General features: G+C 32.1%; 1 protein-coding gene across 1 annotated transcript; it reads right to left on the bottom strand.

Annotated features, from left to right (window-relative positions):
* Nucleotides 1-723: 723 nt before the first annotated feature.
* LOC137925265 (uncharacterized) lies at nt 724-12,271 on the bottom strand. The gene is made up of 7 exons (XM_068768690.1): nt 12,105-12,271; nt 7,821-7,937; nt 6,053-6,149; nt 4,031-4,140; nt 3,368-3,475; nt 2,209-2,313; nt 724-1,009 (listed from the first exon to the last, which is right to left on the bottom strand). Exons 1-7 carry the CDS (start codon nt 12,269-12,271, stop codon nt 874-876), a joined length of 840 nt encoding a protein of 279 aa, XP_068624791.1. The 3' UTR covers nt 724-873.
* Nucleotides 12,272-13,008: the final 737 nt, after the last annotated feature.

Here is a 13,008-nt window from a genome sequence, read left to right as displayed (position 1 = left end):
CATATTTAACTTATAAAACACAAGTTTAAGTTTATCAATTTATATAACATACAAAATGTAAAATATTACAAACAATATAAATAATTTTTTACAAAATATAAAAGTCATAAAGTGTTAAAAAAGGTAAATATATATATATATTACAGAATACTGATAAGTAATGATCAGTCCTTACAGAGCGGATTTCAAATTTAAATGTTTACCATATCGTTTGTCACTACGGTAAATACGTTAGAAACGCTTTCGGTAAAAACGTTTGAAACGCTCCATAAATTTTGATTTATTTAAATCGCATCTAAGGAAAATATAATCACTTTATAAATTTCAGATTAAATATACGTACATATGTGAACAAACACATCTACTACACATCAATTTGTAAACACTACAATACAATGTTATTTAAAGTCGATTATAATTTATTGTCGTCAATTACAATTCGTCAGCGTCGCGGGAATTGACCGGGAATTAATTGAAAATATTGTCAAGGTAAATTTTATTGTCATATTTTTTGGGAAGGTCCACACTAATATTACACGTCCTCGGCCTACAGCCGCGGACTACAATCAACGTCGATTCTAAATCTTACATCTACAAAAATACAATGCGATTATTCAAAAAAGATTAAAAATTTCGCATCTAGACAAGACTCAGCTAGTTATGTATAGAAAAATATTGATAACGCTCAGAAGCTCGCAAGGATTAAAGAGGAGTGGTTATAAAGCGAAAGTTTAAAAAGGATATGCTTCCGATATGGCCATGTAATACTGATAAGAGTTAAAGCCTGCAGAGTTGTACGTTTATGAGGACAGCCCTCGGAATTTTCTAGAACGTGCTAGAACGTAGTCGTTTCGAGTACCGGGTGGATATAGTTCAGTAGATGTAAGGAACGTATTCGGGGGTTGGGTAGTCGAAGTAGGGGTGATAGAAGGTGCGACGAACCGGTGGCAGCATCACATCCGAGTAGCGGGAGAACTGGGACACTTGGCGGCTTCCGATCGGAGGTTTTCTGTAATTTAAAAATCTGTTAGTTCTCTCATTTAGAAATGAAAATATAATACCTATTTCATGGTAAAATTTGCTAATATTTTTTCAATTACGAAGCCTGAAATTAAGCCAAATTCGCAATACGAAATTGTTAAAATATCTCGTAGCAGTAATAAAAAATGTTAATTAAATAAGTGATATAAATTTTCATACCACGTTTTTTACATTTTCACTAAGCACGTTTAAATATATAATTAAAAAGCAATTATAAAATATGTAACTTAATTTGCGTCTACGTGATATTAACTTTGTATATAATGTGATCGCATAAAATTTTATACTTAAAAACTATATTTATTTTAGAAAATAATTTAGGACAATGAATATGAGATTTCAATTTGAATACCTACAAATGTTGTTTGGTCAATACTGTAAATGTGCATATGATTGTAGATAGTGCCAGCAATGTACACGTGAATCTTAGAACTATGATTAAAGAACAGTGTTATACCTAATTATTTACTATAGTGGTGTCCAATCTTACACTATGCTTGAGTAGAGCTCAATTTATACTAGTATATTTATTTATTTGTACTATAAACATAGTGAATTGTCCAGGGCTTCCCAAATTTATTATGACAGTGAAGTATTTTAGAGTTTACACTATGAGATTGTTCGGGTCCTCAGGAAACACAGGCCGCTCTCATTTGGGACTATTGAGTTAGCCAATGTCTCTTTAATGGTTTAAGCTACGTGTAGTTCTAATCTGGTAAAGGAAGTATTTTACAAATGAGGTTTTATAACGAGAAACTAGGAACATATCTATATAAAACTGCGAATGCTTAAACATAAAAAAGTTATATATAAATATGAACATAAAATTCGGTAAAATAAATATCTTTTGTTCATCGATGACCAATGAGAAGACTTTGCCTATTTTTCTGTGAATAGTTTCAAAACGGAGTCCAACTATAGAAATTACTATTTTCATGTAATAACAAAGGACGTATGATATACGTGCAATATTATTTCTTTTCGAACCTCTGAACTTATGCCACGGAGCACATTTAGGTAGCCCGAATAGACTGATTTCGTGAAACTTTTAATCTGCTATAATCATAGTCGATTGCTGATCATAGAACAACAATATTGATGTGTTTATTAGATTGATAGATATTGAAAATACACAATTTAATTATAATACGTTGGTTCATAACATACTTAGAGTGTCGAGCGCTGGGATCGTCAGTTGGATATTCGGCCTGTATTTGCTGCAGTCCCCGTGGTTCGGATTCTCCGTATCCACCGTATGCGTAGTCGTCGCCTCTGAAAGCCGAGTATCTTTAAAACCTTATCTCTGATGAACAGATTCCATTAATAAAATCTGTAGTAAAAGACAATTTTTGGAAACAATTTTTCGATAACGTCAAAATTTACAAGTCTCTATTTTATATATATATATGCATATCTTGGGCTTGAAAAAAAGGTGCCTGAAAATAAAGTTTATGTATGTTTAGCTTGCTGCAGCATCAGAGTCGGGTGACACATATGGTTATGACGATCGATAGATGGCCTCCTAGAAACTTTCTTCTCAGTTTCCTTTCAAGAATCGAGTGCTTCTTTGATAGTTTATTATGAAATAATATTTGTGAGTCTGGAAATTTAACACGTAGAAAGATTGTAATACTCATACGGTTGTTTGACACTAATGAAGCAGGATTTCAGTTTTATTATGATTCGTTGCAATCAAGCGACAGTACTTTTTTTTATTTACATATGCGTTAATATAAAAACAGAAAAATAACAAGTCTTTCTGGGGCTTAAATTAATATACCAATTGAATTTTGTAGGATAAATGCTTTTATTTGTGAACTAGATATTTGCAGTTTGATTACCCAAGAGATCGTGCCGAAAACAACTACTACAAGTCGGACACTATCTTAAGAACTGGAGCGTAAAAAACGTAAAGTCACACTGCATACAGCAGATAGATAGTCAGTCTAGGCTCGACTCGCTTGCTGTGATCGTCATGTATAGAAAGCACCACGCCTCCGTCCTCTGATCTTGTTTATATTGTAAAGAATGTATATAATATATATATATATATGGGTATACGCATTGTAATATTATATTTACATTTAAAGCACTTGTTTTGAAAATAAACTTTCTTTGAGATATTATAGACGGTTGATCAAAAAGGTTTATAATCCCGTATGTCCCAATGAAAAAATTGGAATTTTTCTTGGTGCCATTTCTTAAAATTCGTCTTAAATTATAGTTACACTCTTTTATTAATTACAGTATATTGTTTATAAGAGATGGTTGCCGTATCTTCCGCTTAGTAAACTGCGTAAATAAGAGAAACGCTTCTAGCACTCACCCACGACCCGAGGTCAAGTCCTTCAGCTCTTGCTTGTGTTCGGTTTCGTACTTCCTCTGCAGCTCGCGAACGTGTTCTTGTCTGATTAGTTTTTTAAGGGCCTCGAATCTGATTTTAAAATAATAGTACAATGCTACCAAAAACCAGTTAGGCAGACGTTTTTCTTTACTTGGAGAAACATAAAGTCAACTAAATTTGTGCGTAATTAATACAAAGTGTAGCTACTTGTGTTAAAAATCAACATCGTAATCATATCAGCCGATAGATGCCCACTGCGAAGCATAGGCATCCGCTAAAATGACGTACCACCCAGTAGGGGCTAACATTTAAGGAATAATCGGCACCAATTTTTAGGAAAATGATTCAGTAGTACTTTGTTATTATTTGGATTTATGAATATTAACTTTTCTTCTTCAAAACTTTTTTAGTTAGGTAAATACATAATAGGTGTTTATATCTTACGTAAATTTTTATAATGCAATTACAAACTATTTTTGAAATTTTAACTTATAAACTTAATTGATAAAGAAACTTAAATTGAGGAAGAGAAGACCTCACCATACTGTAATTATCACTCTGGATATAATGCCTTGTAATTAACGAAAAAAAGATTCTTTAAATTTTTTATGAAATAAATAATTTATAATAATATATATAGGTTACCGGTCCCGTTGCGGAGGCACCATGAAAGTGGGCTGTCCACGAGGTCTCGATGGGCCAGGGTACCGCAAAATCTTGCCGGACGTATGAGGGACGTTGAGCATACCAAACATCTATAACCAAACTTTCACTTTAACATTTTTTTAAATAAAATTGTCAAAGGTTTTGTATAATTATTTAGAAGAGGGTGTGGCAAAAGCCACAATAGTAAATACCTTCACTTATGACATGAATTGGCAGGTATGATTTTGACAAAAGAGAAAGGTAATATTCTAATGCACCAGCCACTATGTTTACTTGAAATTAGTAGGTGTTCCTTGTGCGGAACTGCAGTTGAAATTTTGTAAACTCTGTTCTTAGTTGACTCTACCAAAAATTAATATTCTTACCAAATTACGAATCGATATCTTATAGTTCCCGAGTTATAGCGAGATGAACTGCTACATACATAGAAAACTCTATATTATATAATTAGCTCTCTATCGCCCGCTTCGTATGACCTGCAATGTCTTTTGTGCGTGTAATTTTACAAAATTGACTCTTGGTCATTTAAGCATGCCAAAAAATAATTCGGCGAAATTTTATCTTTCAAACTAGCCTTTGTAAGAGCAAGCTTGAAAGATATATGTGTATAGAAAATATTAGCAAATTTGCATATTTAATGGAGCTCAATTTGTACCTCAATTTTTACATCCTTGTAATATTTTTACTTATTTTTTTGTGTTTAAAACTTATGGTTATAGATACATAGCGATGAGTCTGTACATAGATTGAAATCTCTTAGCATAAAATATATTATTGATGTATATATTTTCGAAAAGTATTTATTAGCATTGCGGGCAACAACTGAAACGCGGCATTGCATATTTAACTACGTTCTGCGCAGTACAGTGCAGTCGGCAATGGCCTACGTGACCGAACCACACGTCGCTTAGACACTACGTCGTCCTTATTTTCCTTTGCTTAGTTTTTGGTATGTCGTTTATTTTCATAATTTTATATTGACTATCGTCCTTTATTATTTTCATCATGTTATAGTGTATGTGTTGTGTTAATTTATAATAAATTAACTGTACAATCGTGAAGTGAAACACTGCTATTGTTCAGACTTTTTTGAAAAACTTCTTCATTTCTGTCTATTCAAATTCATACTTTATAATTTTTACCACACCATATACACTTATAAATATAACTAAGAATCATTGACGGCGTCATGCTCAATTATTAAAATAGTGTAGTAAAAAGCATCCTATTTTTTCGCCAATGTTACCAATGATGTTAGCTAGACAATTACGAAGGTTAATGAAGTATTTTGTAAGTAAAACAGTAATATGAAAACGTAAGCCAAACAATAATCAATTATTTAATATGTGTACACATTTCCTAAACTAAAAATATTCGACACCAATAATAATATTTAATAATTTAGACTTCTTAGAAATGATGATCAAATACCTAAGGGACATTAGGTAAAAAAAATGTTGTTACTAGTCCCTGTAAATGTGTTAATAATTTTGTATATTTTTAACATAGTCCATTGCTGTCAGTTGCTATAAATATACCTTAAATATATATATAAGGATACTATTATAAAAATAAAATTAAGTGGTACTAGTTCTGATTGCAGGAATATAATTTAGTGTAAAAACTGCTATGTTAAAAGAAAATGATTGTAAAATATAAAAAGAAAAACCAACAAAGGAATAAATGAAGTATTAAAAGAAATTATGGCGAAAACGTAGTTTTATTTTTTATACCTAATTACTATAAAATAATCCTGAAACCCTCAAGAACTAACGAAATTTAAAATATGAAGTTAAATTTATATTGCTAGGGAATCGGCTTAAATGTTGGAAAGTTTTGGGAGGAAGTTCTCCAGTGCCTTGATGCGTCCCTGTAGAAATCGTGAACCTTCTACACAGATGGTTCCCATACGAAACCTTGCAAGTGCCGAAAGCACACTAAGATACATTTAGTGCCACGCTGTAAAGCTAAGATAATACAAAATAATTAAAAAACGTGTACCTCGTCGTAGTCTGGGGTGCGGACGACGTTAGGGGGAGCTTTGGTGACAACCCGTCCGTAGGCTTCGCGAGTTATCGCTGGGTATTGGTATCTGAACCTATGAGCAAAAATGTAATGTGATAAAAGATACTTTTAATTATTTTTACATATACAATAGTGAAATAAATGTATAATTTAATATTATTAATATATATTATGAGCGTTGAAAACACACCACTGCTCGCTCACTATTCTCAAAGTTCGTGAGCAATGTTTATGTCTTATATTGCCATAAAATGTTTTATGTGAATTAATCGCATAAATTTAAAAAGTCATTATACGACTAAAATATTTACTCAATTTAAGTATAAACACAAAATGTAAATACAAGAAAAAGTTAAAACTTTTGAAGAGGGCTTAAATTATAATACTCTTTGCAAACAATTTCTCTTATAACTATATTTGTTAATGGGACTTTCTTTATGCGAAATATGGAACATTATTAGAACATCATAATAACTTTATAAAGTTTCTGTCTTGTAAAGGTAAATAAAAACATTTGGTTGAAAACTAATTTGAAAATGCTCTGTGATTGGAAATAGGTGTAAAAGCTTAAAAGCTATACTGTATGCTACACCCTACCGAAATATCAAAGGTGTGACAAATAATAAATAACATAATGACACTATAAAACGAAAAAGAATTTTCAAAATTCGAATTATTACACATTAAAATTAATTATGGTTTACTATCTATCTTTAGTACTGTTAAAAGCCTGTGGTATGCCAATAGAAAAAATAAATTAACGTAACATTTTTGAGCGTGATCTCCTTATAGGGGTGGTTGAAAATATGGGCAAAAACTTTAGAAATTTTTGCTCACAAATGAGTTATATATATACCTTTATAACCTTTAATGCCAATCTTCAAGCAAAAATTAAAAAAAATGTTGAAACTCCTGTAATATATAATATTTAAAGGACATAATATAAATATAATGACGATAGAGCCATTCCAATAAAGTTGAAAGAAATCTTAAGGTAGTGTATAATCAAAAATTGAAATATCATGCAAGAGATCCGAGGGAAATGCCTAGTATTCAGTGAAACGAAATAAGTGACAAGCTCAAATGTCAAAGGAAATTGCTGCGGCAAAAGTGTTGGCAAGATTTTCATGTCAACGTCCGTGACAATAGAGATTGAAATGTCAACTTCATTGTTTTTCAGTTAACAAAACGCTGTTTTCAATACAACTTGAGAATATACTTTTTTTTCATTTTAATTAAGAACTTGAAAAAATGTATTGTACAGTTTAATAATTTTATAACTAAGAAAAAATGTTAAAATATTTATATAAATATTTTCTGCATTGTTTCGCTAGTTTTTAATTATTTTTAGTTAAAGGAACTTTTCATTTATTATCAAAATCCTCTTTAATGTAAATTAATTGGAATACAAGTAAAGAAAATGTTATTTTTAGATTAAATAGAATCCCAGTTAGATCAGCGAAGATTAAATAAACCAAATTTAAAGAAAATATGCGTTACAAATCTGTAAATTTGTTTCCTATATACAGGATGATTGGTTATAGGTGTAAAAGTTGGGTGAATGTAAGCTCATTTGCTGTCAATTAATATACGTTACCACCAATCCAAAAATTATAAACATGGTAATCATAATAAAGTTAAAAAAAGGTTTTTAAACTTTAGATTACTAGACATAAAACATATAACTACTCAATTAACATATAATAACACATACACAACAATTTAATGATAAAAATTATATTACCTGGGTGCAGCCCTCGGCATGGTGGTATACACAGGCCACTCGTTATACATCAGCGGGTCTCTGTACGTGCTCACTTCGTTCATGATCTCCGGCGCACGCGCTTGCCTTTTAGAGAACCTGCATTGAAAACGTTTTCATCAATCTTAAAGACAATATACATCGAGTTTATTCGATTTCTAATAATGTACCGACTCACCACAACATTTCTGGAACCATAAAGCGCAAAGATTTGAAATTTGGTAGAAATATTCGGTTTGTCAAGTACAGAACGGTTATTCAGAAATTACGAAATTCAAATATAGAAAGAAAATATTGGGGGGTTGATAGTTGATTTCATAAAGTTCGCGAAAAGGGCGGGGAATGCTAGCGTGTGTATATGTATATGTATAATTGTACATGCTTAATAATTGACCAAAAAAGTAAAATTTTTTGTCGTTGTCAAATAATATTAATAGTTTTATAATTATAAATATTACATGACATTCAGTGAGTTATTAGTATATTAGAAAGTCAGTAACACTTTTAACTTAAGTTAGTGACAGGTTTTGTGTTCACGGTCCCAACGAAACTGACAAAGAAAGTTTGAGCATCACCTGTCATAAATAACTGTTCTTAATTACAAAACTTACTGATTTTGGTTAAATACGTGTTTGAACTTTATACCCGTTATTTTAAACAAGCGTTAGAAAACGTATTACTAAATACATTTATCTATGAATTTTAGAGCATTCACTTTGTTTAAAAATAAAATTATTCTTTATTCAAGTACACACTACACTGTTACAAGCACTTTCGAATGGTCAATTAATATAAAATTAAATGTTATTATTGTCAGTTTTACAGGAAGCTGCCACCGGCTCAAAAGGTAGTTCTGCTGAGAAGAGCCGGCGGGAAACTCAACAGTTGCTCTTTTCAAATATAGTTTTACAATGAGTTCATTACAATAATTGGCTTCCCTAGTTAGCATCAACAACATTTAATTCTACAGAATAACTTCATTTCATTTTTCTTGGATACATATAATTTAAGAATTTAATAAACTTATTTACGTATATTAATTTTAAATTTAATTATACTTAACATATCTTTGCTAGAAATACAAACCGTTGGTTTTTTTGGTTATGTCGAAATATTTCTTTATATTGCACTCAGATAAATATTTATGATTATATCCCTCCTCCTTGGTCTTCCTTAGTAATTTGCACGGATGACAGGATTTACGAAATACCTGTGCTTCTCAACACTACGTCTAAAAAGACTTTGGGGGTATGGTTAACCTCATTCGAATGCTTCGCTGTTCAGGAGCAAGTGGGGAAGGTGATGACGGCCACTACTTAAAGCCGAAGAGACTACTAAAGTGAAAGTGACTTCATTAAAAAATCGAAGTTATGTGATTGACTGTACCATAGTGTTACCGAAACTGCTATACCGCGCCTTTGCTATGCACACGGCGAACGGGTGTGCAGTATAAACCGATCTATCCCGTCAATTTGTTCTCAACGTACGGTGGCGGCGTCCATGGTCTTTTGTCTTGGCCTTCTCCGTGCTTTTTTTATTCTTATGTAAAGCAGTTACATGATAGCACTATATTGCTGCAATTGCTTACTGAATATCTTCATCCAATGGATAACCTTTAGAAGGACCTGGAGCTTTTCATGTGTGCGGTATCGGGTTCTAAGACGAATGGGAAAAACTTTTTATCTATCCGTCCAAAATGTTTATCTTATTTTTATAGCGCCAATAAACTTTACAACATTGAAACTATTTTATATGAGAGGGTGTTAGAATGATTTTCTTGTTAAGCTGAAAGGATGCTATAAAATATTGTGAACCTATAGTTTATGGCCTTACGTTTCGTAAAGGAAAATGGATCGTGACCACCAAGGTCATATATAAATCGACCTATATTATTTCCTCAAGTTTCCATTTGCAACTCAGGTACTTACCGTCCAATTTGTGTTACGAGTACCAACTTTTAATAAGAATCATTAATATTTTATTTTTAATGTAAATAATTTTTTTCTGTATTAATAATTATTACTTAAAAGTGATATTTATTGTCACCGAGTCATTTGACAAAAATCAAAAAGCAAAAATCTTTTATTGGTATTATTTGACTGGTATAGGATGCTTAATAGTATTAAGTCCGCTATCATACAAATTGTAAAAAGGGTAAATAAATAAATCAAAATATTATGTATTAATAGAGAAAAACTAGGGATAAGATTTTTATGGTAATTTGGCTATGGGAATCTAAGCTATCAGTTTACATCGGAAAAGGGGAAGAAATACATTGTTTAATCGATGTATGATATCTTAATTATAAACGAATTATTCAGAATTAAAATTAAAAAATATGTAACATTTAATGTACATTTTATCGTTAGCACACAACGTATTTAATTGCTAGTAAATTTAATTTTATGCAGGTCGTTTAAACGGTTAGCGAAATGAAGCAGTCCAACATTACATTACGCCATTATGCAAATGAAGTTTACTTTAGCGACCCGCAGTGTAATGCATGTTAAGTGTTTTCATGCATGTTCTTCATTTTTTATTTATTATAAAACCCAAAAAAGTGAAATGTTTAAAATTAAAATTTGGCTATATTTCTTAAATATTAGGGGGACTGGTAAGTAATGTGGTTTCTGTCGACATATTTTACAGAAAAACCGATTGATTTTTACCGCTGCGGCATTGAAAATTTGTATACTAGATAGCAAAAGGTTATTGATAAAGAAGGTGAATATGTTGTTGATTGAAAAAAAAAACTTGTTAAAATGCAGTCGTGTGAATTTAACTTAAGAAAACGACAATACTTTCCAGTCGCCCTAATATATACATAAAAATGATCCCGTGCGCAAAATTAAGTTTTTGCTTGAAAGTAGGTCCAGGAATAATTGTTTAGAAACTATTCGTCGGTTTCTCGTGTTTTAATGTCTAATTTTCTGCTTTTAAAAACAGCAGTTAACTACAATCCTGAGTCGATATTCAGACATTGGTTTCACACTTTCAATTTAAGCAAATTTTTAATTATAAATTCGTTTGTTTTTTCGATTTATTTTTTATTAATTGTTTTACATATTTAAACTAAATTCACTTACACTCACACACAACATATACTCTAGGTTTTGTAATTTTATTTATCTCTTGAATAATTTTTACTTTTTACGAGACATAACACACCAGTAACAATGTTATGGTACTCGTATATATAGGTGTGACACTCATAAAACTTGTTTTATTAAATCTCCTGTATCTTTTAGCCGGGGACTGTATTTTCTAAGAGTGAAATGTATTACGGTCTGCAAATTCTCTTCTTTGAAATAGCAGATGACATAGCTTGTTATTAGAAATGGAAAGCAGATTAATAATAAAGAATACCAGAATAGATTTAGATAATATATTCTTTAGTTTTGGGTTCTTCAAAATTAAACTACAATACCTATCACGAGTTTAATAAAACTAAGTTAAGCCTTCTCTGGATACATCACATGACCTTACAATTGAAAATATGATCCGTATTAGTTTAAAAAATATGAGTCTACTGTCAATTTTTGAAGACATCGCCGCGTAGTATACTACTTGTGTACAAGTCCGTGTATGCCTTCAAGGATTTAGTTTAACTGGTATGGAGGAGAGGAGAGGAATATTCCACGAACTAAAGAGGCATTGATTTGTAAGTCACGGGTTCGATTCCCTGACTTTGTATATTCATTTTTTAGGATTGCCGCGGCTCAAACACAAGTTTCCAGAGCATGGGAAGCGATGGACTCTGCGTGCCATAATATCATATTGCGATCGCCAACCCGTCTGCCAAGCATGGCAATTCAGGTTTATACCCCCATAGATGGGCCAGTGGGCATCTATGGGCTAAAACAACGATTTTTGAGAAGCTCCCATTAATTCTGGTTTTTGTAAAATTGACCTTTTCTGGTATTCGTTTCTTGATGCACATGGGTGATCATAACAATAGATCCAAAGTAGAAAATAATATAGACAAATGATAAATTTAATGAAAGAAAATTTAAAAATGTGGTAGTAAGAGTCTCATCCTCATCAACACGTCAGCCGATACTCTCCTTATGCCAGCCATTGTAATATTTTACACCATAAGCCTCCCCGAAAGATTGCCGGTTTTGCGTTGCCCGCAACCAGCGACTTCGCTCGACTAACACCATGTTTACGGTCCACCTAGACACATCGTAGACACGTTTGTGTTCGTCTTATAAATAATTTATTACCAAATAAATCACATCGCTTTAAAGTCTTTCGTTAATATACCTCCACATAGCCTTCAGTTGGTCGCAGGTTGGCTCATCAGTTTTGGTGATCTCCCGATCTCGAACCCTGGCTGGACGCGAGGACAGCATCACGTCCTGGTCGATCCGCTGGCCCAGCACGGTGGTCACTAGCGCCACCACGCACCACGCGCGCCAAATCGCCCACATGCTGATGACAAATAATTACCTGTTACTCCACTGTCACTCATATAATGTATTAAAATGTTAAGCCGCATTTTTGTTGAACATTTTGTATAAAGTTTTATATATTCATTATAAAATTTTTCAATTTATAAAATTTTATAAAAAAAAAACTACCAAACGGTGTGGTAAATTTATGTCCGCAAATTTTAAAAAAAATTATTAAGCATAGTCTCTACCAAAAGGAATATTACACTATTTTAGAATATGTTCGCGATAACAATCATCGGAAAAGAATTGTTCTAATAGTAAGGAGAAAAATTACACATGGTTGTAAATTTTTTATAACTAATTATTTTAAAAAATAACAAGGTCATCTGACTTTATTGTAAGTTCTTTTCAGTAGGTGGCGTGTCAAGCGGCGGTTTAAGCTGAGAATTCTAAATAATTGTAATGATCTTATCATATAGTAAAGCTTTTTTAACTTTAATTTTGACTTTGAAAGGGAGCCCACGAGCTAACTTAAAGTAAAGTCGAATAAGCGCCTTTAGCGTTCTACCTTCCAGGTGACTGGTGGTGTATAACACGGCCATTATATTATTTATTTCATACAGTAACAATAGAGACGTATCAAATCGAGGCCTTAGTAAACAAACAAAGTGTATGTAGGTAAAAATATTCCCGAGTTTGCACAACTCTGTTTGCTTTCGCACGAGGATATTTACACCCGAGCGCTCCATATTCAAAAAAGGCGTGGCGAAGGC

The sequence above is a fragment of the Battus philenor genome, unplaced genomic scaffold (genome assembly GCF_028537555.1).
Source record: "Battus philenor isolate CCGP_79_NKW_IND1 unplaced genomic scaffold, ilBatPhil1.0.hap1 SCAF_26, whole genome shotgun sequence".
Lineage (NCBI taxonomy): Eukaryota > Metazoa > Arthropoda > Insecta > Lepidoptera > Papilionidae > Battus > Battus philenor.
This window is presented reverse-complemented; position numbering and strand designations above follow the sequence as displayed.

What these genes read in the sequence shown, in the direction of transcription:
- LOC137925265 (XM_068768690.1), bottom strand. Translation starts at nt 12,271, where the DNA reads ATGTGGGCGATTTGGCGCGCGTGGTGCGTGGTGGCGCTAGTGACCACC. An exon ending in GCACCCCAGACTACGACGAG is followed by an intron (nt 4,141 to 6,052) that starts GTACACGTTTTT and finishes GTTTGGTTATAG; the next exon opens with ATGTTTGGTATGCTCAACGT. An exon ending in CCCAGCGCTCGACACTCTAA is followed by an intron (nt 1,010 to 2,208) that starts GTATGTTATGAA and finishes TTTAAATTACAG; the next exon opens with AAAACCTCCGATCGGAAGCC.